General features: G+C 39.8%; 1 protein-coding gene across 7 annotated transcripts in view; it reads right to left on the reverse strand.

The window, feature by feature from the left end:
- Positions 1–35: 35 nt before the first annotated feature.
- Positions 36–26,258, reverse strand: part of OSBPL8 (oxysterol binding protein like 8) — a 98,775-nt gene continuing 72,552 nt past the window's right edge. For 6 of the 7 annotated variants that reach the window (XM_030478063.1, XM_030478068.1, XM_030478067.1 and 3 more), the window contains 16 exons: positions 22,444–22,528; positions 21,109–21,280; positions 16,296–16,530; positions 14,727–14,911; positions 13,860–13,941; positions 13,105–13,203; positions 12,557–12,653; positions 12,104–12,202; positions 10,529–10,626; positions 9,102–9,191; positions 8,409–8,545; positions 7,894–8,079; positions 5,669–5,756; positions 5,162–5,264; positions 4,454–4,559; positions 36–4,199 (listed from right to left, as the gene is read on the reverse strand). In XM_030478063.1, coding sequence (XP_030333923.1) covers positions 4,064–4,199; positions 4,454–4,559; positions 5,162–5,264; positions 5,669–5,756; positions 7,894–8,079; positions 8,409–8,545; positions 9,102–9,191; positions 10,529–10,626; positions 12,104–12,202; positions 12,557–12,653; positions 13,105–13,203; positions 13,860–13,941; positions 14,727–14,911; positions 16,296–16,530; positions 21,109–21,280; positions 22,444–22,528 — 1,998 coding nt within the window. In that variant the 3' untranslated portion in view covers positions 36–4,063. The remainder of the gene's footprint in view (positions 4,200–4,453; positions 4,560–5,161; positions 5,265–5,668; positions 5,757–7,893; positions 8,080–8,408; positions 8,546–9,101; positions 9,192–10,528; positions 10,627–12,103; positions 12,203–12,556; positions 12,654–13,104; positions 13,204–13,859; positions 13,942–14,726; positions 14,912–16,295; positions 16,531–21,108; positions 21,281–22,443; positions 22,529–26,258) is intronic. The other variant, XM_030478064.1, reaches the window with a different exon arrangement.

Here is a 26,258-nt window from a genome sequence, read left to right on the forward strand (position 1 = left end):
GGAGGAGAGGTCGGCGCAGGGAGCGGAGCAGCGCGGAGATGCGACACGAGTTTATTGAGCGCGGCGGCGGCCCGCCCTCACAGTTCAAACGCTTCCGACAGACGGCGAGCCCCGGCGGCGTACAGCGCGGTAACGGCGGCAGGAACACAGCGATGGGGCGGGCTCCGTGTCGTGGAGACTGACGTTCCCGCTTGGCGAAGAGAGAGGCCGGGGGGCGGCGCCACCGCAGCGGGCACGTTAACAGTAAAAAGCCGAAATAATTTGTCCTTGAGGGTGGTGTTTTGTTATGGCTGTTTCTGTAATACCACAAACAAAAGTAGTGCAACTGCATCGTATCAGACGCCCCCCATGCTCCACTCCTGGCTCTCCAGACAGAAGGAATAATTTAATGTGTTTTAATAGTTGCCATTGTCCCCCCCGAGTCTCAGTAAGCAGGAAAGTCAGTTTTCAGACACAAAAGCCCTCACAGAACATCAGATATTACATATGGCACAAACTCGACGTATCTTCTTTACATGTCTCAGAACAGCAAGAAACCCATCAAGAAGGCACTGTTTACAATACTGGAATACCTGCTTAATTTTCTGTGATTTGAGGATACCCTTGAAATAACAATAATTAAAACTTACAGATGAACAGAATCCATTATATGTTATTTACAAAAACAGTGGTAAAGCAATAGCCTTTAAGAAACCATACAAAACATTGAATGCAAACTGTTTCATACACACCAGTGTAGCCAAAAAAAAGTAATTTGCCAAAGGCACAGGAGGGCAGCAAACAACAAACAGAAAGAGGAAGAACCCACCATCGTTACGTTTTATGGGACAACCTTTCAAACTATTTATGAGATTTAGCTGGGGGTGCCAGGTGTTGACACAACCAGGCTATACCCTCATTTATGTACTGTCAGTTAATTAAAAGGAATCAACATGTGAAATGCAGAACATCATCTGCTGCTGAAACTGATCCTTCCTACATTTCACATGGCATATTGGCTTTTTCTTAACTTAGGTCATCTCTACCTAACTAAGCAATCTGTACCTAAATGGCAAATTAAAGGCTTAGGGTGCATTTGAAAAAAACCCAACAAACCAACCAAACTCAACAAAAGCACATGGCAACAAGTTCTGAAAGTATTTCCTGTACAAGAAAAAACTCAAACAAGTGTGAAAACAAGTGCTGTTTTAGACTTTAAAAACTAGGAGGAGGTCACAGCCCTCACACATCTGCAAACTGTACAACCCATTTTTATAATCATGTGCAGAGCTCAGTCTTTAGGTACATAATAGTCAAGATTGGCCACACATGGTGGTTAAACAGGAGGATGGTGATGTGCTACGGAAAAGCCTTCATACATGCCTGTGACAAAGCTGTGCTGTAAAAATCAGGCAGGAGATTTCTTTGTTCTATTCACATGGGGGAACATCATACAAACCGCAGCAAAATGGGAATTACTAAGATTTCGATGCACTTCCCACGATATTGGTTATCTAATCATGCAGTCAAGCAGAGGTCTGCAATGTTACTTTTCCAGAAGTTTCATCATATATCCTTCGCTTCCCTGGATCATCACTAAAACAGCTTTTACAACAGAATTAAACTCTAAAAAAATAAGTTGAAAATAAGCACAGGCGTTTTGTCTCACTCTGTTCAAGTCTCTTACTTATCGTGAACTGAACGTGAATTTCAGATATAGAGTATCTATTTAGTCTGACGTTGTCCAGCACTGTGCTGCCAGCCAGCTGGCTGAGGCAAATCCAGAGTTACTACCATGCAGTCTGTGTAAAAACACATGCAGACTGTGTTATTAAGGGATCTTGAATAGAAGTGACTAAAAAAATCAACATGAAAGGGCAGAAGGATATTTCTATTTACAAGGGAGATAAAAGCTTGTAACTATCAGTCAAGAGTTTCAGCACCACAAATTTAGCAGAGTATTATTTTAGGGGACTGAAATTATTGCCCAAATACTCATTTTCTTTAGTAGTATTCTCGTACAGAGTATGGTTGAAGGCTTGCTGTAATGGATCTTAAAAGAGGTGAAGCTTCGACATCTGAACGTGATAACGAATGGGCAAATTCCAGGCTGAGAATTCTGTAATATTCTACTTTCTTTATGCCATTTTATACATGGCTAATGACTTTAGTTTCTGTTTAGAGACTTAGGGACTTTGTACATTTACAAATTTTACCTCACCAGCTGTAGATATAATCCAGATGGACAGAAGTCCAATCAAGCTTGGTCTTGCCCATGTATACAAGATCACTCTGGTTAAGGTATCACATGGCAGAAAATGACTCAAGACCAAACTATGCAAATACGCAGCTGTAAGAAATAAGCTGAAGTTGACTCCTTAAGCAAGAAACTTCTATGTAGCTGAGACCCAAACAAGGGGAAAGGTAAAAAAGAGGGGAGGTGTGTGAAGGTATCAGCCACAGTGATACATGAGCTAGACGTATAAACAACTAAATATAGTGTTTTCACTAAATAATAGTGAGACTGATGCGGAACAGAGAGTTCGGGAGGCTACCCAAGGCAGAGGGGTAACCAGGACATGGCAAAATGCCAAACGTGGCCCCTGAACTGTTCCACTGCCTGGGATGGGCTTGATTTCTGAGCAGATCCTCTGAAAACAAACTTGGCTGCCCCTTGCGTTGCGCCGCCTGTCCTCCTGTTGCCTCATCTGGGTTACTGAGAGTACCTCTACAATACTACAGCCCCTTTTTACTTGGTATGCTTGACTGGCATAAGGAATTCACCAGGTAAACACTGGCACTAAACTTTTTTGCTGGAATTGTACAAGTTCTATACATGCATATATTTCTTCAAATGAAAATGTTAGAAACCCTGGTTTTAAATTGAAACTTGAGTTTCACATTCATATGTATAGCTACAGCATAATGAATAGGTGCACGTGTGTTCTGCTAGGTAGTATATACTGCAGTAAGGAGGCATTTAACAAAGACTTAGTGTTTCACTCTCATTTGCTTTGATATGCGTGTTGTCAGCCATCGCACAATTTCTGAAGACTTTCCCCTTGCAAACACACATGGTTTCATTTGCAAGTGAACTCATGACAGCGCCCGAATTCTGTTCTACATCATCTGCCTTTTGGGAGGTTCAGCTCTAGCTAGACACCAAGCACACGTCTACATCCTCGCATTTTGTTTCAAATACAAGAGAGTCCTGCAATCAGCAGTCTGTCTGCTTACTGTGACATGGCCGTACACAAATGTAAATTCAAAGCTGTAGATCTATCAAGACTTACAAACATACTGTAAATCCTTGACATTTACAACACGTGAGAGAGTGGACTAAGACAGTACCTTCCCAGGTGCTGCACTGTTAAAAAGGTGCTCTGTACAGTAGATGCAGGAATGTTTTTATGAAGAATCTGAAATTTTAAAACTATAAAAATAAAACAGCTGGCTTACAAGCCACTGTAGTAGTAATTCAGGATAAAAACTCATACTTCCGAAACAAATCAAGGACATTACACTGCAGAATTCCCAAAGACTTCAGCTTTTTGCCAGTTCCTAATGCTCGTTATCTTTGTATAATAATGTATTTGACCTTACACAAAAGTTTACTTCCAAACACTCAATGCCATTTACAAAAACTGTTGGCTACTTCAAAAGTTCCTTCGTTACAAAAATGGGAAGTTTAAATGTAACAAAGTATGCTTGTTTGTCATTCTACCATAACAAGAATTGCACCCTACCTACAGGGTCTGACCTCTGAGTACTTAACTTCATCTAGTCTGTGGTGAAGATTCATCAGTACAGCGTATGACGTAATAGAAAACACAAGGCTGATGTCATATGTCTGTGAGACAGAGGCACACACCAGGAGCAAGAGTGTACTGGCACTTACACAATTCTTACTTCAGCTGGGTAGACAGGAGTATGATTCTGAACCATGGATGCTGAGGCGAAGTTCTGTAAGCTGTTGCTACAGGGCTCTTTTAGATAATATTGCATCATTTAAAGTCTGACTTAAAATATGGTCCCCAGTAACAGTTTGATCATTCCAGTTCAGAAAGGCCCTTGTTCACATTTCCTATTTGAACAAGAAATTAATGGTAAGCTGTAGCAGAACCACGAGTGAAATGAAGACATAGTGCTTAAACTGCAAGAAATGGTAGTCCACAGGTGGTGCATTAGAAGTGACTCTGTTTCGCAGAGCCATAATGTCCCTGTAAAATAGAAAATAATATCCTGTAAATTACATTCTAGACAATTTGGCATTTTCTAGTGTGTTAGGGCTCCCTACAGAAGATGGTTTTTGAGGAAAATTCTGAAACATCAATGAGCAATCAACATTTGGGAACGAGGGTAGTTTAAAGACATCAAGGTTCTAAAGCAAAAAGATACATCCCAGCCTCCGAGGAAGAAAAGCTAGAAAATGAGTATGTTCTAAGCCATTTTAAAGTGTTTAATTTAGTACTACCTCTTAATTTCTTCTTGTGTTTCCTTTATAGATTCAATGGCACTCTGCAGTTCACCAAGGTCTGCCCCTTTTTTCCTTATTCTTGTGTTATGCTTCAGAAGTTGTGCTAGAAAGATACAAAAGCCAGATGTAATTCACAGAGGTGACTGCTAAGTCAAAAAAGGAACAAAGTACCAATGACTAAACCAGTTGCAAAAATGAGAATAAACTTTTCTAACTAAGCTTCTATTGAAAACTAAAGCTTTATTTCAGTTACCTATAGCACGGAAGGACAGCAAGTTAAGCACTTGAAGTATCTTGATACTTGAAGTATCAAAACTGTGTTTTGAGCACAATGCATTCCAACACTCATAAAAATCTACTGTCTAGCAACACACTGATCCACAAATTGAAACAATTTATCTTGTTTTAAGAAAGAAAAGAGTTTACAAACACATTTTTCCCACCACAACCACTTATGTGCAGCACTTAAGCCTACCCATGCTACATACTGATGTTTAAAAGGCCAGGAAAGTTTGCAATTAACACCATGAGCTGAGCCTTCCTGCTCCTTTTGTTTTTCCAGAATGTGCTTCACATTGGACAGAACTGTGATCTAAAACATACATTATTTTATAATACAAACATCAAGATAAGAAGTGTATGTGTGACTACAGAACTCTGTCAAATAAATTTATTACTTCTGTATGGAAATGCATCTTGTCCTACCTTCACTCCCAGAGGAATCCTGGTTATCGGGCTCTGGGGATGAGAAACCACACTCTCCTTTCTTCTGGCCGGCTGGCTTTCGTTTGATTTTTGGAACACTAACCTACAATTAATAAACTTACAAATTATTTCCAGAAAACCAGCACTGTAGCAAAGCAGCACATTCTAATAGTAATAGTTAAAAGCAACTAATACCTAATAGAAGCCCAAGTTAAAATTTTGGATGTATAAGCAGTCTGAAGTTTGTGCATCTTCCCATTTAAGGAAAATACACATTAAACTGTTGAGTTCAAGTTTGGTTATTTTATATTCCTATCCAGTCAAGTAATTTCTACCACTTAGGACGCAACACAGAAGTTAAAGACTATGGACTGGATAAACTACATTTTTGTAGGATCACAACAGCATTTCCCATTGCTCCCAATGCTTTGATGACCTTTACACACATAATGCAATATATACAAGTCCCTGGATCTTGCTGCACACACTAACAGACCTGGAACATACCATTGGTGTCCGATGTCGAACTTTTGTTTGGATGGTGCCATCTTTTTCAAATTGGATCATATCATTCAAAGGGTCCCATGGTCTGGTACTAGACAAAGAGAATATAATTAATACCACAGCAATTTAAATAAGAAATATTTTCCTTCTCAGAAGCTACTCAGTATGAACGGGTTAAAGCTCTCTCTCTCTATATAGAAGTCAGACATGGAGTAAGTGATCTTCCACCTATAGCCCAGTTCTAACCTGAAGAGCCAAGAAAGTAAGAGTACAAACTACTGAGTGAACCAACAATATCATTCTGAATTTATCTGGCTAGTGATATGTATTTGTCAAACATGGAGAGGTTTTCTGCTTAAAAAAGAAAAAAAAGAAAAGAAAAATAGGGAAAAAAAAATCCTCTGATTAATGTACAGTTATTATTTTAGAACTACAGGGAAATTGGGGGATTTAAAAAATTATTGTTATTTTGGACTGCTTTTCTGTTTTCTCTTTTTTAGATGATGCCTGGGAAGGAGAGGTTAAGAATCAGTCACCTCAAACCTGTTTTCATCCCAAAGTGGCTAATCTTAATCAAGACTGGTTTCAAGGGGCACTATGAACTATGCACAGTTTTCTTGTTCTGATTTTCCAAGAGTGCTTTTCCAAGTGCAGGTTGATAGAGAATTAAAAAAATATATATATACAATTATGTGAACACACACAGCTCACTGGAGAACAAGCAGCTGCCAAAGGCAAAGACTGACATTCCCACTAATTACAGCCCTTTCGGGATAGAAACTGCAAGCCAGCTGCGTGAAGATCATTCTGATGCACGGCTTTGGTGAGAGTAGGTTAAGCATGGATTTCCTTTCAGCTCCTCCTGTATGCCTTTTAAAATGTTTGTAGCTGTTTTAGATGCTGTGAACACAAACCTGCATTTACATCTCAGCTTAACCTGACAAATATCATGTAAGGTAACTGGGTTCAAAACTAGGCAATGCTCTCGCAAAGGTCTTTTTTATCTGTAATCCAGATGCCTAAATCCATAATCCAGATACCTTAACAAATGCCACAGCTCACTGAACGCATCTTTCACAGTAAGTGTGAAAGACAGCTCTCTACATGGTCCAGGTGGTGAGCCAGCATTATATGTGTAAAAGGAGGCAGCAGTTTCTTCTGGAGGCTGCTGACAGTACACGCTGCTGTCTATCACACGGTAAAATTTCCATGGCGCATCCTTGAACCACAAGGCCTCAAGGAGACAAGACATAGTGCAGAGTAACAAAACAGACTATCTCCTACTGCTTTAAGACCTAACAGATCTAAAGTGCAGTACTTTTCCTGATAGTTTGACACAGGGTTCAACAGTATGGGCAGTAAGTCCAGCTAGACTGTTCACAACTCTTCCAACAGGAATAGGCATCAACAGTACTAGAAGGTTCAAACCAAGAGAGGGTGTTTCACAGGGCATTTAGTCTAGTTGGGGAATTCCCTGCTGCAGTATGTTTTGGGTGGTAAAGGGCTAGGCTCCAAGCTGACTTTTGCAAGCATTGGCAAGAACAGAGAATGCATCCCAGCAGTCAGGGAGACAGCTACATCTTCATCTTCTCATCCAGATCATCACCCAAATTGATCCACAGACACTCATGTGTGCAGGCCACATCTGACAGCTGATCAGAACCACCTGGTCCCAGCATTAACACTGCTGTAAACCTGTTATTCTCAGAGTTGTTCTAACACACAACAAATTAAATAGGTCAGTTCAACTAAGCACAGGCTTTTCTGATTTCCAGACACTAGATTTTCTGACTTCCAGTTGGTATGCCCATATGTACCATATTTTCCAGTCTGGGAAAATCTGTGTAGCTGCTCTGGTCAGTCTGGGAGAGGGGGAGAAATGAGCACAAGACATCATCCCAAAGTGCCATGCCCAAGAAACTCTAGAACATAGCATGGATTTGTAGAGGCACATAAAGATAAAAAAAGTAAAAGCCCATTGCAATGGTTACATGAAACATGGTTTGCTGCATTAGCAATCCCTGTCTTTTCAACACTAAAAGGGCCATGTTCAGCTCAAAAATTATGCATTTAATTAAATAAAGAATATCAAGTAGCATTGCATATTTCATGAGTTTGAACTGGGCTGAATATCTGAGTTCTTTTGCTCCTGAAACCACAGGAAGAGGCTCAGCAACACTAACAAGGAATTAACAAGCAGTTTTTTTAACAAGCACTTCAGGACTCACTCCGCATATTTGTAGTGCCATTCGCCTGTAACTGAATCCTGATCGAACAGCTTGCACGTCCACTCTTCACCCTTAAGTTTCCTCTCTTTGGCACTCCTTCTCTGAGCTTCTTCCAGAACGTATTTCTCTTGAGTAGCTTCTGTTTGGTCTTTATTATTTATTGCTCTTGTCACTTGTTGCCAAAGCCTGACAAACAAGCAAAGTAGAGAGTTATAATATGGTTGACAGAAATAATTGCAAACATTTCCTTAGTTATAGGTTAAGTAAATGGATCAACGTCTAAAAAGAATATTACCGTGTTGTAATATATGTTTTATCTACATTTCCATCAAGAGTTCCCATGATCTCAAGGTTTGTAAATAATAACCTTGTATTTAACAGTGTTGCTTTCTTGTTTTACAGGCCAATAACAGCAAACATGGGAAAGAAATAAACGATAATCTGTTCATAATTTGGAGGAGATCATGAGTTTTATTTTGTCAAAATAATTATACATGGTTCTAAAGCGAACTTACTTCTCTGACTCAAAGTCATCTTGCTCTTCAAACTTCACTGTGTATCTAGGTAATCTACGCTGCTTGATATCAGATGTTGGGTTCCAAAATGTCTCTGAAACATCTGTCTTCTTGTCACTAATAGTAACTTCACTGTCCTGTAAAATATATAATTCAGTTACCTCAATTCTAATAATCTCAAAGAGTGCCAAAATAACACAAAAGGGAGGAAAAAGCTTTTTTTTTTTTTTAAACGAGAACTTCCTTCTTTTGCCTGAATGCAGTTAAGAACAATTAGATATGGTAACTTTAAAATTCAATTTCTGCACTCTGTACTAGTTCTAACTTGGAACAGAGGTGCAATGAACCAGCGGTGCCAGTGTTGCCTCACCAGAACTGAAACAAGTTTGAACACTTCGTGCTGGTGCCATAACCATTCTTCCTAGTACTAACACGTATACTAAAAATGTTTCACAAGCTGAAATGTATTTTCTTAACCACTCAAACGTACACAACTTTTCCACCTTTTAACAACAGCAAATAATACTATGTTGCTTCTATACTTTCTTGAGAACTAACTATAAAGAGATACTTTCTATAAAAATGGTACTTAATCAACTTCTTTTTAGATTTATGTCTTTTTTTGTAACTAAGTGCTATTTCACCCGTCTCAACTGTCAGCCAGGATAGAAAGTCTCATCAATCACTACTTACCCAGTGACCCTCCAAAATAGCCAGAACTTCTTTGCCAAGCTTAATTTTCCCTGATATTTGGTTAACACTGTCATTGTTACCCAAAAAAGGCTGCAAAACAAGAACAAATGCTTTCATGTTTATTTTAATACAGATTTATTTTTGCATTTATGTTTAGTATTAAGGAGGGGAAAAAAAAAAAAAGCCCTGGTGGCTTTGAATATTGTAACTTCTGCCTGTTTAATCCCCAAAACAAGGCTAAAACCACAGTAAGTTGTTCTCTCATGTTCTATTCTTAAAGGATTTGCTGAGCAAAAGCATTGCCTAAGAAATGTGGAAAGAGAACAGAAAATAATGCAGAAAACAATGACACAATGATATCTTGGAGGCATAGTCATTTGCTACAATAATCTCACCACTTTGCCAAGGACCATTTGTTACTTAGAGATGCAGCAACAACAGAATGGATTGCCTGGGATCTTCTTTGGCCTTTTTGATAACCTGCACATGTAGTCTGTGGGCTGATGAGGCAGAATATCAGCCTCCTTTTATGTTTCCCCTATGATTTCAACTGAATACAATACAGCTTCCCCCTCCATGTGCACACTTCTTAACAGTGTGTTCAGCTTTAAATCAGTTCCTGCCTCAAAGATGGTAAATGTATTTATCAGAAGTGCAAGCCATCTATAAGTAGTTTGGAAACCTTTGTTTAGCTTTTGTGAATGGAGAGGTGTTCCTACAGCATGCACAGCTGCCAAAAATAGTCCATACAAACTATTAATTAGCACTGGCCATTAGGCTGACATAACTGTTAGCCAAAGCCTTTGCATCATCTTTATTTGAGGTGTCATGAGCAACTGAAGTTTACCCCAGATGGAAGAGGGAAACCTGGATCTGAGTTCTCCTCCAATGGCTCTCCAGGAATTTAAAAAGATCCTGACCATTTTTAGAGAAAAGTCACCAAGATGTATTAACAACAATACACAAAATAGCTGAACCACTGATCAGATCACTGAACACTTGCCCTGCTCTCGCACTTTCCTAGACACACGCTGTTGCCACTGCTGGAAATAAGACAGACCTTTGCTTTTTCCCCAGTAGTGGTGCTCTTAAGATTCATAGCACTAGCAATATGTTTGCATCTCTTATCACCAGAGATGAAGACAGCACTCTAAGTTTCAGACAAAACCTTTGGACCCAGAAGAATACATTAAGAAAAGAGAGGACAATATAATTCCTCTTTTAAAAAAAATAAAATAAAAAATCACCATTTGCTAGATACACATAGCTGGATATGTAGCAGTTAAAATGAAAATTTCTCAGTTTCCAAAAAGACAATTCCATATTAGATTATATATAAGGAGTGACCTAATTTTTATATATATATATTTTGTTTCATTCTCATATACTCATTCACCTTCTTGTGCCCCCTCACAGCATTTACTAACCTTGAGTTTGAATTCAATTGTTGCACTGTAGCCAGTTTTCTCACAGGTGATGTTGACTGTTCCCCCAAGCTCTAAGGTCATTGTGCCGTAAAGAATTCCTGCAAGAGAGAAAACCAGCTAAAATTAATGTTTATAGCTGAACAAGATAAAATGCCTAAGTTCGTTGGGCACAATTCTTACAGTAACCATGTCTGTGCCAGAGGAAAACTCTCTTTTCAGATGACCTTTCCTAATGATAAGCATGATCTTTCCACCAAGTAAAATAGATCTTTTTGTTTCTGTTTGGGTTAAGTGAATTACATATAAGCAGGAAAAATGGTTTGAGACATATCTTTGGCATTGAATGCTGCTGGCTCTAGCAAGGGTGGTATTTAGTCTTACTGGAGGTGATTAGAGGAAGGAAGCTTTTGAGGTTGAGGCTGGCAAATAACTCCATGACAAAGAGAGCAAAGAAAAACTTCATTTGAACAGGAGCAGTATGTACAGTCAGACCACAGGTGATGACAATCATGGACAGCCTATAAAAGACAACACTGATCACCTCCCTAAAGACTTTTGAAAGTACCAGGTTGACAATGCTGAGTACAATTTCTTTCCCATGGATGCCATCTTTCCCCCTGCCACCCAGCATTTAAACCGCTGAATATATTTTACATACAATGAATGCATGTGCAAATATGTTTTTCTTCACCATGCACATCATCCTTCCCTCCATATTCTTTTCTCCCTCTCAATCAGCTTCATAAGTCACACTAGTTCCCTTCCTTCCTGTTTAACTTGAATGTATGTATATGTTATGTGCTTTTTAACTGTTAAGTGTTATTTTTGTCACCAAAGCCATAAAAAAAAAAAAAATCTAGAGTATTAAAAACTCCATGAACAATGGAAAGAGAAGAGCTTACAAAACTGATGTCAAATTATGTAATTCTGCTAATGAATCTTCATAGATTTCAAAAGAAGAAATTACTATGGTTGCTGACTATAAGGCTTCTAAAAGAGAATCCTGGCAGAGAATATATGTACCTGAATAAACCTGAATAAGTACCAGTTGAAAATCAGCAACTCTGCAATGTATATTGTAGCGACCTTCCGGAAAGCTTTAAGAACTACTGACTGGTTTCCCATCGTGAAACTGAAGACAAATGGTCACGATTTACACTCAAATCACGCAGTGAGGTCTAGATACTACACTGCCTTATATAGGAGGAAAACACTTGAAAAGATCAATACTGTTCATTAAAAAAAAAGGTGGGGGACACAACTCAAACAGTAAATTACTGCCATGTAATGACAGATAGCTACATATATGCTCTTACTATTTATAGAAAATAAATAAATAAATTGGTTTTCTGTGCCAAAAAATACATCACTGCTTAAATAACAGATGCACTTTTCTCTTGATAAAATATGTGGCAGCCAAGAGCCACCAACATTGCCAACGTTCAGAACACTCAGCCAACAAGCTCAGACTCAGCACAGTATACTATGTAGAATAATGTACTACTTAGAATAATAAACTTCTGGTTTCATAATTTTGCCATCCACAGAATGAAAAAAAAAATCAAAACCCATTACCTTTACAGTGTGCGTATGGCATTGTCATTACATAATCTTCTCCCCTGTTTAGGAATGTTAGTCGTCCTTCTCCATCTAGTATGGCAGATAATGAATTCCCTGAAATTCAAAGACAGAATATCACATTTCTCACCCCGCAAGACAACAGTCAACATTTCATAACAACTGAGTAATAAAATTAAGAACACTGGTATATTTAGCACTGAAATATATCCTGTCTAGTGAAAACACTGTAATACACAGCTTTTCCAATTAAAAATTTAAATGCTCCAAAAATAGAAATTACAATTCTGAAGACCAGTAGCAAAAACTTTTTGAGGAAAGGACAATACAATGATCAACTCCCTGACTCTTCTGACACCCTTCTCTCATCCACAAAACATGTCACTTGCACTGATTTTATATTCCTTAATAAAGGAACAAGCAAAAAAAAAAACCCAACCCATTATTTACCATAGAATTTTGATTTGGCCAGAATGCTACCACTAAGGCAAAAACCATCCTTCCTGTTGCTAACATAGAAGGCAGATATTGGAGGATGATGTGACACCTGTTGGAAAACACACATATTTGAATTGAATTAAAAAAAGAAAAAAAAAAGAACATGCAATATAGCATAATCCTTGAGCTAATAATGACAGAATGCAAAATTCAGGCTGCACGTCACAGAATACAGTTAATATACGTGAAATGTGACTATAATCTTTAGAGATAAAGATCAAGCAAACACTTACTCAATTTCAAAAGTTAAGGCAATTAGCACCTGACTTTTACTGCAGAAAGAGGGAACAGAAATGCTGGAAACATCTTTCTCTCTGTCTTCCTAGGAAGACCCACTTAAAAGACACATCTGTAAAAAACCTAGTCTCACCAGGAGAGCTCTTAGGATACAATTCATACGTTTAAGTACGTTTTTTGAAACCACCACATCATTTGGCTACCACAAAAATTGCAACACATTTATTTTTCTTTAAAATATTTCTTCCAGTTATTGCAGCTACCTGTTCTGCAATGTAAAACGTCTTGCTATTCGTCCTTGGATGAATCCACATGCAGCGGAAAGTCTCACCAAGTATAGGATTGTACGGCTTTTTTAGTCCCTAAATAATAGAACAGAGAGTAACCATACAATGCAGATACAGAACTCAAACTTCTATCAGTCTGTCACTGAAGATAAGACACAGAAAAAATATAACCATGGCATGTATGCTAAAGTATATTGTACTTGATTTCATCATTTGAGTATTATGCTGATTTACTCTTCTCCTCACTCTAAGGTAATTGGAGTAGATTTAGTCTATGTGCTAAACTATTCCAGGCTACACGTAAGGACAAACAGAATATAAGGTCTTTTTGTAGGAAAATTATTACAGACCTTTGTCTGAAGTTGGGTACTGTTTCCCACCAACATAACTATGAATTTAGTGTAAAGCTAAATGAAGTAGTGGAAATATTAATCCTCCAGCTGCAGCATGTTATCACGGGAGAAAGGTGAACATAGAAGTGGCTCCACTTTATCACAAAATGTTTATTTCAACTTCTACTCCAAGGGAAAAAAACCCAGTTGAATACAGTCTATTTTAAGTATGGCTAGGGACCAAAAATGTCAGTATGTGTGAATAAAGTAAAGTTATCCTTGCTTTTAAAAAACACTTAAGAAGATAACTTAAAGAGAAAACTTACTCTAGCACATCCCCGAGCCCTCAAACCAGACACAATGACTAAAGTAAAGACAAAATAATATGTGAGAGGATACCTTTGGCTTTTTGTAGAATCCTGACAAATACCACTTCACTACTTTTTTCATGCGGTTGTAAGCATTCTCTTCAAGAGCAGCTCTTTGAAACAAACAGAACATACATCAAGTATCACCATTGTTTAAGTTATGACACACGTATCAATCATTGTGATGTATCTTGAATCTAGGAGCTGACTTAAAGAAAGGGTTTATGATTTGCGGTACTGTAAAACTTTCAGCCTGAGTGCTTCAAATTCACACTTCAAATAATTGTCTGAAAATGGAAATAAAACAACAACCAAGAAATGATATTTTCATAATTGAGTCTATTCTTTGTAACATTAAATCCTGTTCCAGTCCCACTGAAGTTCTTCCATTTATAAGATACTACTTTAGAGAACTGGCGCACTCATGTACAGAACTCAGAGTTGAATAATATTGCAATTTTCAGTCCTTAATTTATTAGCTACATTTGAGGAGGCAACTATAAATCTGAACAGAACTTGATACTGTATTGAAAAGATTAACTGGTACCGTTTTACCCATTTTGAATATGCTTCCTAAAAAAAAAAAAAAAAGAAAAACCTAATTTTGAGTAGTCTGCTCTCCAGTCTCCAAAAGCTAAATCAGAAATGTCTGTAACACAGTTGCTATTAAATTATTAAATTACTAAGAGGGGCCAGACCTCAATACCATATGAGCTCTCAGGCAGTTAGCTTTCAGAAAACAAGGCCATCTGATGACTGATACACTGTGAGACAAACATTCAGACTCTAAGCAGTCTATGATGTTTAAGCAGACCAGCTCAAATGTTTCCATATACACTCTTAGCCCATTTTAGTTTAAAAAATGAAAAGAATGAAAACCAGAGATAGGATGACTCACTCAGACAAGAAGTCTGCATGGTAGTAGTAATCAGACAGCTTGTCCAGGAAAGAACGAGGTTCCAAGATAAACGTAGGCAGTACAACCTTGGATAAGTCCATTCCTGGCCGGACTTGCTTCAGTAGTGTCCAGATCAGACTTTTGTTTTCTTCTGACACTACTTCTGTCTGAGCAGCCTCCCCGGCCTAGGATGAAAAAAAAACTGCTTACAGAAAGGAGAAAGAAAATAATCCTCCAGAAGACAGGTCAATACATTCTAAAGATGCAATGAGAATGGAAAAATTGATACTTCAGATGAACCACTCAGAGAAGCTGAAGCAACTATGGGGGGAAAAAATCAAGTTTCTCTAAGTACGCATATGATACATCTTTAATGACATATGCTAGATAATACTATTCAGCATTAAAAAGTGAATTTGTTTTCATCACCCCTAAAAGAAAAAAAAAATGAGGTAGAATGTTGTTCAGAAATCCTCCCTTAGTCCTTTCCTAGGCATTACCCTGTGTTCTCACGGGCAGGACTTCTACAGCAAAGGGCTGTTAATGCTACCAACTTTTCCCCACCATAGAAGTTGCCACATTTATGCTTTTCACTTGACCAGTCAACAGTGTCAGTAGGTTTTTCCTTAAAGAAAACCACTGCTTAGGGGTAAGCATGCAAAACCAGAAGCCACACTCCAATGTGCTCCTTTCCATCCAAGAAGAGGGGAGATGTTCCTCCTTACAGCTTCTGAAACCAACAGCAAAGGTTGTAGGAAAAGCATCCCTCCTTCCAGAACAGTTCTAAAACGCATAGTCAAGAATTTACTGTCAACTTAAACTCAACTTCCTAAATTACTGCTTTTCCTAGAAACAACAGTAGAAAGCAATAAAGCACAAAGTATTTATGTCCCATGGGTATGGGAAAAGAAATAATAATTAGCACCTGAGAATAAAGTGGAGATTTGTGAAAAAGCTCACCTCAATTTCTGTTACTAAGGTTTTCTATATCTTTAAAGCAAGTAAAATATACAAATCCCTATCGTATTTGCCTGTGTAGATACGTAAGACAACCTGCAGAAGTGGAATGGCAGCTCTGGGGCGCTTTATTAGAATGCAAAGGGACTTCAGAAACACAGCAAGCCTTCCACTGAATTCTGTAGACCCCATGGGTTCTTAACTCCTCTCTTGCAGTAGATAAAGAGGTGTCAGCTTGCATTAAAATCTTTGACTTGAAGATTTTTACTTGAAGAAAAAACCAGGAGTAAGTTAATAAAAATGAGATAGAAATGACAACAAAAGGACAGGTAGATATGGTCAATGTCTGCTGCATGTGGCCCTTTCAAACTGAGTACCTTCTGTCTCAGCAGCATGCCAGATAATCTCATTATCTCTGCCAAAATATCACACAGAAGCACAAGAATGGCAAAGTAGAGCACAACACAAGTGAACAGAACTTCCCCCCCCACCATTATTGCTGAAAATATGAAAGCCAATCCTGCAAGTCGGTTTTCAAGCATAGTCTGACCCCTAAATATCAGCTTTCTATATGGAGAAGCTGCTTGCTTGCAACACCAACAGCACTTTTACCTCCCCAAGTTCTTCATGACTCTGTTCTACATAAGTAGTTTCCTTGACATCAATTGGTTCTGGATCAATGTAAGAATCATCCTGTCGCTCCGATGTGTCACTATCGCTTTCTTCACTTTTCCCCAATCCATCATTATCAGATTCTTCGTGGTCATGGTCGTTTTCCTTATCAGATTTGTCAGAGTACATATCGTGATCTTTAAAGTGATGCCTTTCAATTTCGCTGTCATTCAACCTACAAAAAAATAAAGGCTATTGAATCTTCAACTTCACACAGTAATATCATATTTCCAAACCAGGATCTTAATAAAATATATGCTAAAATTGCCAGTATCAAGCCTGACCTGGCAGCAATGTCAAACTAGCTTCACTGGGAACATATAGGATGTATTCTTCTCAGTGAACTGTCAACACGCCAAGTTTAGAATAGTTCCATTGCAAAGGACCCACAATGTTCATGTAGTGCAACTGCCTGACCACCTCAGGGCTGACCAACGGTTAAAACATGTTACTAAGGGCATTGTCCAAATGCCTCTTAAACACTGGCAGGCCTGGGGCATTGACCACCTCTCTAGGAAGCCTGTTCCAGTGTTTGACCACCCTCTCAGTAAAGAAATGTTTTCTAATGTCAAGTCTGAATGTCTCCTGACACAGCTTTGAACCATTTCCTAGCACTGGATACCAGCGAGAAGAGCTCAGCACCTCCCTTTCCCCTTCCCCTCCTCAGGAAGCTGGAGAGAAAAATGAAGTCACCCCTCAGCCTTCTTTTCTCCAAACTAGACAAACCCAAAGTCTTCAGCCACTCATCACGGGACATTCCTTTCAGCGCTTTCACCAGCTTTGTTGCCCTCCTCTGAACACATTCAAGGACCTTCATACCCTTCTTAAATCCTGGGGCCTGGAATTGCAGACAGTACTCAAGGTGAGGCCTGTCAGCCTGACCTCAGTGCCAGGGAAGGTCATGGAGCAGATGATCCCAAGTGAGACTATAAAGCATGTGTGGGAAAACAGAGGGATCAGGCCCAGTCAGCATGAGTTCATGAAGGGCAGGTCCTGCTGGACCAACCTGAACTCCTTCTATCATAAGGTGATCCACTTAGTAGATGAGGGAAAGGCTGTGGACATTGTCTATTTGGACTTCAGTAAAGCGTCTGACACTGTCTCCCACAGCATCCTCCTGGAGAAATTAGCTGCTCATGGCCTGGATAGGAGGATTCTTCACTGGGTTGGAAACTGGCTGGGTAGCAGAGCCCAAAGAGTGGTGGTGAATAGCATCACATCTAGCTGGCGACCAGTCACTAATGGTGTCCCTCAGGGCTCGGTGTTAGGGCCAGCGTCATTTAATATCTTCACTGATGATCTGGACAAGGGGATCAAGTGCACCCTCAGTAAGTTTGCAGATGACACCAAGTTGGGTGGGAGTGTTGATCTGTTTGAGGGTAGAAGGCTCTGCAGAGGGATCTGGGCAGACTGGATCGATGGGCTGAGGCCAGTTGTATGAGGTTCTACAGGGCTCAGTGCTGGGTCCTGCGCTTGGGCCACAACACCCCCGTGCAGTGCTACAGGCTTGGGGAGGAGTGTCTGGAAAGCTGCTCAGTGGAAAAGGACCTGAGGGTGCTGATTGACACCACTGAACATGAGCCAGCTTGTGCCCAGGAGGCCAAGAAGGCCAAGAGCATCCTGGCTTGTATCAGCATAGTGTGGCCAGCAGGGCCAGGGCAGTGACCATCCCCCTGCACTCAGCACTGGTGAGGCCACACCTCGAATCCTGCATTCAGTTCTGGGCCCCTCACTACAAGAAAGACATTGGGGTGCTGGAGCAGGTCAGAGAAGGGCAACGAAGCTGGTGAAGGGTCTGGAGCACAAGTGTGATGGGGAGTGGCTGAGGGAACTGGGGGGGTTTAGCCTGGAGAAAAGGAGGCTCATGGGGGGACCTTATCGCTCTCTACAACTACCTGAAAGGAAGATGAAGAGAGGAGGTGGCTGATCTCTCTGCTGAAGTAAGAAGCAATAGGACAGAGGTACCAGCCTCAAGCTGCGCCAGGGGACCGAGAGGGTGCTCAGGCATGGGAACAGGCTGCCCAGGGCAGTGGTGCAATCACCGCCCCTGGAAGTGTTCAAAAACTGTGCGGACAAGCCCCTCAGTGACATGGTTTAGTGGTGGAGTTGGCAGTCCTGGGGTAACGGCTGGACTTGATCTTATAGATCTTTTCCAACCTGTTTGATTCCATGAACACGGTGGGATCATCCTCTCTTTTGGCTGGCTGGTTACGCTGTGCGTGATGCACCCCGGGTGAGGTTTGTCCTCTCGGCTGCCAGGACACACTGCTGGCTCCTACTGCACCTGCAGCCAACCAGCACCCCTGGGCCCCTCTCCACAGGGCTGCTCTCCAGCCACTCCTCCCACAGTTTATACTTCTGCCTGGTGTCACTCAGCCCCAGGCGCAGAACCTCGCATTTGTTCTTGTTAGATTTCGTGCCACTGATGACTGCCCAATGCTCCAGTCTATATAAATCCCTCCGCAAGGCTTCTCATCCCTCAAGAGAGTTAACAGCACCTCCCAGTTCAGTACCATCAGCAAACTTGCTAGTGGTGCATTCAACTCCTGCATCCAGATCATTGATAAAAATACTGAACAGAACAGGCTCCAGGACTGAACCCTGAGATATAGCCAGATATAGCCCCATTTACTACACCCCCTTGAGCCCTGCCCTTCAGCCATTTCTTCACCCAGCGCATTGTGAACCTGCTCATCTCACAGCTGGACTTGTCCAGAAGGGTGCTTTGAGGGACAGTATCAAAGCCTTACTAAAATCCAGATAAGGAACATCCACCACCATCTCCTCATCCACTAAGCAGGTGACTTGATCATAGAAGGATATCAAATTAGTTAAACAGGAATTTCCCTTCCTGAACCCAGTAAGGGTTAACTGTGCCTGATGATTGCGTTGTTCTTTAAATGTTTTCAATGGCACCCAGTTTTTTTTTCTCCGTATTTCTTCCAGGTATTGAGATTAGACTAACAGGTCTGTAGTTTCCTGGGTCTTCCCTCACACCCTTCTTGTAAATTGGAATAATGTTGGCTAGCTTCCATTCAGCAGAGACCTCTCCACACTACCAAGACCTTTGGTAGATGATTGAGAGGGGTCCTGCTGTAACATCCACTAGCTTCTTCAGTACTGTGGGATGAATCCCATCAGGCCTCATGGTCTTATGAACACTGAGCTGATACAGCTGGTCTCTAAAAACACTTCAGTGTCCACAAATGGAAAGTCACTGTTCCTGCACTCATGGTCCTCCAACCCAGAGGACAGGGCAGCCCAAGGTCTACTAGTATTATTAAAGACTGAGGCGAAAAAAGCATTGGATATCTCCACATTTTCTATCCCTATTTCTCATGTGACTATCTTCAACAAGTATCAGTCCAGTGTTTCCCTTGGACCTCCTGTTGCTATTAATGTGACTGAAAAAGCTAGCTCGCAGCTGAAGCTAAAATCGCTTTCACCTTTATTCTCCCTCTCCTGCCAACCCTATTAAAAGTAAGCCAGCAGGTTTTATTGCTTAGATAGTTAAGCACATTGAATACTCTTAGAATATGTTATATCCAAAGATCTACTTAATTAAACCATTAGTCTTAATTAGACTTAACATTTGTAGTTAATTGCTGTGATTGTAATCTGGGCCAGCTGCTGATATTAAGGTACTATTCATGAGTATAGATCTCCAGCTGAACTGTACGCAGCAGTTTTATTGTTTCCATGAATTAGAAGAAGGAGCAAAACTGTAGCTGGAGCCTGCTTGGTCATCTGAATAGGGCCTTGAATCTGGGCTGAGGCCAGTAATTTGTCTTTTCTGTGCTTTTCTCAGACTACCTATGCCAGAAAGAATTGCATTTCTCCCAGTCCAGGTCTTCTGTCACAAATGCAGGAGCATATTCTTAAGAGCGGTGCAAAATTCCTGCCCACCCAGAAAAGACAGATGGGCAGCTAAATCTTCGTGGATGGGAGGGATTATTTGAAATAAATTTAAGTCCACCTGAAAGTACATTCAATTGGTAGAAAATTAGCGAGAGAAACTGCATAGCACAAGCTTCGGACTCAATTATTTCAAATAAATGACTAAATCTTTTATATTTTCTAATGCAATTTGGTACCACGATTGAAGTGTTTGAAAACACTTGTTGTTTAATAATATATTTCATTGTTTAATAATAAATTTCCACAAAAGCTCCCAAAAATCTGGCTGAAAATATTTATTGAAATAAACAGGGAGTTACTTAACACACTCAGACATCAGATATCAGGTGATACCAGATAATGTCAACTTTTGTGCACTTAATTTAATAGTAGGGTGACTGAATCGTTAATTCATCCATCTGATGATTCAAAGCTGAGACATGCTGAAACCATCTAAATAACGACAGGATTATTCATTTCTTTAGCCATAGAACAGCAGCTTATATTCACATCTACCAACTTGTGTCACATGTACTAAACTTATTTTCAGGTGAAGCCAACAAGAGTCCAACTTCAAGATACAAAATAATTAAACAGTCTGAGTACTTAAACATACTGCTGTGATACTCAGCTTTGAGTTCCTTAGGCCAAATTTTCCTCTGTATCCACTTTGCTTGAAGAAAAGATATTTTCATTTTATCCACATACAATAAAAAACAGAGTGCAAATATGGCATATGAAGAGAATTCAGGAGCAAAAAGAACTGCAACCTTGGAAAGAGATCCTCCCTGTGAAGAAGTTCTCACTACAAGATTCTGCTGAAAGGGCAACCAGGTTTAGTAATTAATTCACTTACGGTAAGTTTTCTCCACTGTGCAAGTTGTTAGCACGAAGCAGACCATAGAGAGACACATGAGTACTGTCTGCTGAAGAGTTCAAATCGTGCTCTTTACCTTCTCTAATCATTGTACGTTTAAGCAGACTTGAACATTTCAGTGCCAGCTCCAAGGCATCCATCCAACACCTGCCTAAAGACAAATTCATTATTAGACTAAAAATTAAGGATTTAACTGAACTATACAACTTCCATTTCCTAATTTCACAATTATTTTCGATCTGCTTACATTGCCTTTGAACACACACTTCAGAGTTGTTCTGTTTTACATGCACTGGTTTTATAATCTGGTGGGGACTACCCAGCTCTGGTAGAAGGGATGCTTAAGGGTAGGACAAGCAAGGTAAATTATGATTCTGTTAGAACAAATTCTGTTAGAACAAATTTCTTCCTTAATGCAGGTATGGTTCCACCCAGGCCCTGACTGTTGAATTTCTCTGAAGTTGCTTGCAGCCTTGCCCTAGTTTTGAAGACTAAGTAACTGCATCAATTGGCAAAATTTGCTCACGTAATACAATAATAGTGTGGAAAAGGAGCTATAATGATAGCATATAAATGCTATTTCAATATAAAATAACATAAAAGAGCAGATATTCTGATAAATCTTTTTTTGCAAAAAGTAACTAAACAAATTTATGTGTTCTTTCCACTCCTTATTTCTTCACTTCCATGTATCTAATCCATTTTTCAGTACAGAAGGCAAGTAGAGTCCTATTTTTAAAGTCTGCAAGGGTATGCTTAACTAACCAGTAGGAAGAAAGCAGCTACTAGAAAGGTTACACAACAGTCCTAAATTTTGTTTCCAAATTGTAACCTTTGAAGATGGCTGCACTGATATTTGACCACCACCGTCACAGTGAAGGAGGGTGTCACAAAACTGTATTTTGAGGGAATTACAACTAGAACTCTGTTTAATTGCTGCACTTTATAATACACAGATGCTTTCATTAGAAAGCATGTATGTTCACATTAGTACTTCAGAAAGGTAGTAGCTTGAGTATTTAGATGCACATTAATACAGTTAAATCTGAAACAACCTCTTCCCCCTCCTGTACCCAGCCAACACAAAGCAACTGCAAGGAGTTCAGTGACAGTTTCTTCACGTCAAATGTTCCTTTGACAACCATGAAAAACTACTAGTACCAACACTATTGAATGCAGTAAGTTATGGAAGAACCTTAACAATGATTAAACTGCAATCACAGTGCTGTAATAGACCTGGTAAGACAACTGAAGCCATCTCTTTCTAATAACTAACTGCTGTCACTATGGAAAAACACTGAAATAGCTATTTACCATCTGATTCTGAAGCGGCTCGGATGATCAAATAACTGCTGGGCAACGGCTGAGTTATAGAACCAACTGCTTCACCTTTGGGACCCTTGAAATACAAAAAACAAGCAAACAGCATCAGATGTTTTAATTCAGTTTTATGGTTTATCATTCCATGTAATAACAAGCTGACACACTGCAGGGCTATTTACTGTCACTCAGCAACATCTAATGAAGACATGAATGGAAAGATGGACAGCCCTCTTTTACTGGATTTGTTCTTCAAAGACTTTATTCTAAGTCTTCCCAATTCAAGTATTTGATACTAAGTATTCTAAGTATTCCCAATTCAACCCCACTTTAAAAAAAGAACGGTCTTTGGGATTCAAATAATTTTTGGTGGGTTCTTTTTGTAAATCAGACTTTGCATAGTAACTTGGAAATACTCTGCTGATCCTACTTATAGCAAGATGACAAAAGCATCAAAAGGAACACCTTGGGGAGTCACCCTGACTGCCTGGGGATCCCTGCAAATGGGTGTAGAGAGATCACACGGGACAAGCTATTCCTCATCAGCTCAGTATTTCAGCTGAAGAGGTAAGATTGAAAGCAAGCAAAACAAGACATGTCTGCGGGGTGGTTTGAGAAAGTTGATCTACAACAAATGTTGCCTAGTAGAAGATCCCACATTTGCACAGCAACTGGCTCTTCCCCCTCCAGTCACATTTGTTCTTGATAAGAGCAAAGGTTCCTCTCAATTCCTAAAGGATGCTACGGATCATAGCACAGAGAGACATAAAGGCAAGCAAAACCCTTGCAGGGAATGGGAGGCCTTCTTCAGTGATCCAGTTCATGCGTACTTTACATGACAATGTTCAGTGTCTCGGCAGCATGCTGTGCTGCAGAACTGCACAATTTCTGCCTGTCTTCAAAAGACAGACGAGTCAATTGATACTTAAATAAAAAGGAAGTAACTTCTCCCACCCAAACACTATGTATTGCTATAGAAACACACTCATCCTTTCTCCCTCCCTCCTTCCCCTTCAACCTCTCTCCTATACAGTAGTCAATTCTGCAAAGTATTTAGGTGCCTAACTGTAGGCTTGGCATTTTAATAGGAAAAAACCAAGATGATGCCTGAGTCCATAAAGCAATTTAGATGCTTAAGTCTCTCTATAAACGGTATCAGCAGGACACCATGACATTATGTTCAACCAAAAGACACACAGAGGATGTCAAATGATAAAGTTTAATTTTCACTATGAAGTTCTTCACTTGTCAAATTAAAAAAAAATAAATCCCAAAGACCTTTCAATTTCTGTCAAGCTTCATTTTGGAATAAAATGCTAACCCACCATTTTAAAGCCCCTTCAAAAATAGTTTACATATGGTAACTACGACAACTGATAGGCAAAGAGGGCTGCATTAAACATACTTGAAGCTATTGTTGAAAGCTGGGTTAAGCCTGCCTAACTGGTGAGTTAACGTATTTTGGTCTTAACTGATTTCCCCCAGAGAAGCCTAATGAAAAGCCAGTACAAGGCTTAGAAGAGGGAAGTGGAAAGCCAGCAGAAGTTTTGAGCAAAAGCAAAGAAAGGCAGATATTTTAGAAGCAAGCAAATGAAACAGCCAGAACGTTTCTGAGGGTGAGAGGTGGGTAACGAGGAGTCTTGGTGGCACTTAAATACCAATACAGGCAAGCTAGTGCTGGTGTAAATGATGTTCAGAAACTCCTGAATAGTCAGTATGGAGTAACAGCAACTAGGGTGTTAGAAACAAGATTCCAAACCTCAGTCCCCCTCTGAGCGAGTGGAAAGGTGTGCCTACAAAAAGTCTTTGGAGAAGCGGCAACACGGGGATTAGGAGTGAACAGCTAACAAGAACCAGGAGGGACCACCCCATGCATGAGCACTCCTCACCCCAAGGGAGGGCGGGCAGGCAGGGAAGAAGTCTCACTCCCTGTGGGCCCCCGTGGAGAGGCGAGCACCAGAGTGCAGTGCAGCACCAAGCAGGGGTGGGGAGGTGCTGGGTGTTGCACGGAGCAGACCGTGGCACCACGGGTGCACCAGCGCTGTGCAAAGGGTTTGGCTATCACCAGTCCTCAAAACTGTCAGGTCACTAAACCTGGACTAAAGGCAGACCTCTGCCTGTGAGACCTGCTCTTTAGGGTTACACTGTGTCCATGCAGTGTACAGTACTCCGTCCCAAATGACTATAATTTAGAGGGGAAGTGTGGGTTTGGTGTTTGTTTTGTTTTAATGCAAGAAAGCTACACTTCCCTAGGTGCTTTGACAATACATTTATTAAAACTTTGATTATTGAATGAATAATTTGCAGTGAACATTTAAGTAGGTTGACTTATTTTGGAATAACTGCTTGTGGATCTTGAGTTCCTCTAATTGATTACTGCTCCAAGAACACTGGACATTTTTCTTTGATATCACCCACTATAGTTTCAAAATCAGTTTTCGGTATGTTAAGTGTTCTGTAGAAGAGAGACATTATTTTCCATTTGTTAGGTGATTGTATTTGAGCTGTCTCTGTTCCTGACAGAATGATGGTACAACTACTCCAATACAAGGTAATGGGCATGTTAAAAATTCCACTAGATTAAAAAAAAAAAAAGCAACCCCAACTTTAAAGCTTACTTCCCACAGAATATTCATGCCAATAAAACTCAAATGCCATGAACACTCAGAGAAAGCAATAAAAACTGGTAAGCAGTCACGCTTGACTAAATTTACTCATGCAAAATTATTTGCAGTATCTTTTCTAGTTATTAATTTTAGAAAACTGAAATGGCATCAGAACTGGGCACATGAAGAAGACAAAACAAGGTACAGTGTATCAGCTACCTCAGAGTGCAGGTGGAACATCAAAGACCACAGCAAGAGGACTAAGGGAGCATGTGAAGTGACTGGCCACAAACTACTGCAGAAGAGAATTTGCAGTCTGCCGTAAGAACACACTCTGGGAAGTGTGTTCAAGTGAGAAAATCTCCTGCAGTACTTAGACCTGTGTGAATGTTTCTTGCAATGTCATCTTCCTGCACTGCCTGCAAACAAGGCTCATTTCGCCTTAGGCTTCAGGCTTGTTCTGGTAAATCTGCTCTGTAAATAGTCAATTACTATTACGCTTATGAAAGTTTGCCTCATGATAATAAATCTGTAACAAGGACATTATAATTGAGTAGGTAAACAAGGCACAAAAAGGTTTCAAACTTCAAGGCCTTTCATCTAATTAAATCCAGTAATTCTCAACTGCAAATAGCCATACCAAAATGAACAAACGCCACTCCAGCTCTCAGCACATTTAGAATGGACAAAATCAACTTGTTCAGGTTCAAAATTTGACCTACCTTAAAAAAGTAAAAATCTGGTGGGCCATGTCCTCTAAATTCTAAATATCTAGTTAAAAAAACAAACAAATCCATTTTCTCATTGCCAAGCAATAAAGAAATATAAGACTGATTTGTGATCTTCTGCAGACAGGCCACCACTTTGCAATGTATGTACACATGATCATAAATAATTAAAGCACATTAACACCAAACCCTATAGCTTTGAAAAAGGATATGAATTTTATGTTCTGCAAATGTGAGATCACCGCTAAATAATGAAAAGTCCTTCTAAGCAATATTAAATAATTCAAAAGCAACTACAAAAGATTTGATCTAAATGGTAAATTTAGGTAACATTAATAATGATAACAATTCAGGAAGATCAAAACAAACATCAGGATTTATACTAGCTGACTGACTTCCCAGTCTGAGATAAAGAAGGCAAAACCAATGCAGCACATTCTACAGACGTAACAGTACATCTGTATCAATTTAAGAT

Source organism: Strigops habroptila, chromosome 3, assembly GCF_004027225.2.
Source record: "Strigops habroptila isolate Jane chromosome 3, bStrHab1.2.pri, whole genome shotgun sequence".
Taxonomy (NCBI): Eukaryota; Metazoa; Chordata; class Aves; order Psittaciformes; family Psittacidae; genus Strigops; species Strigops habroptila.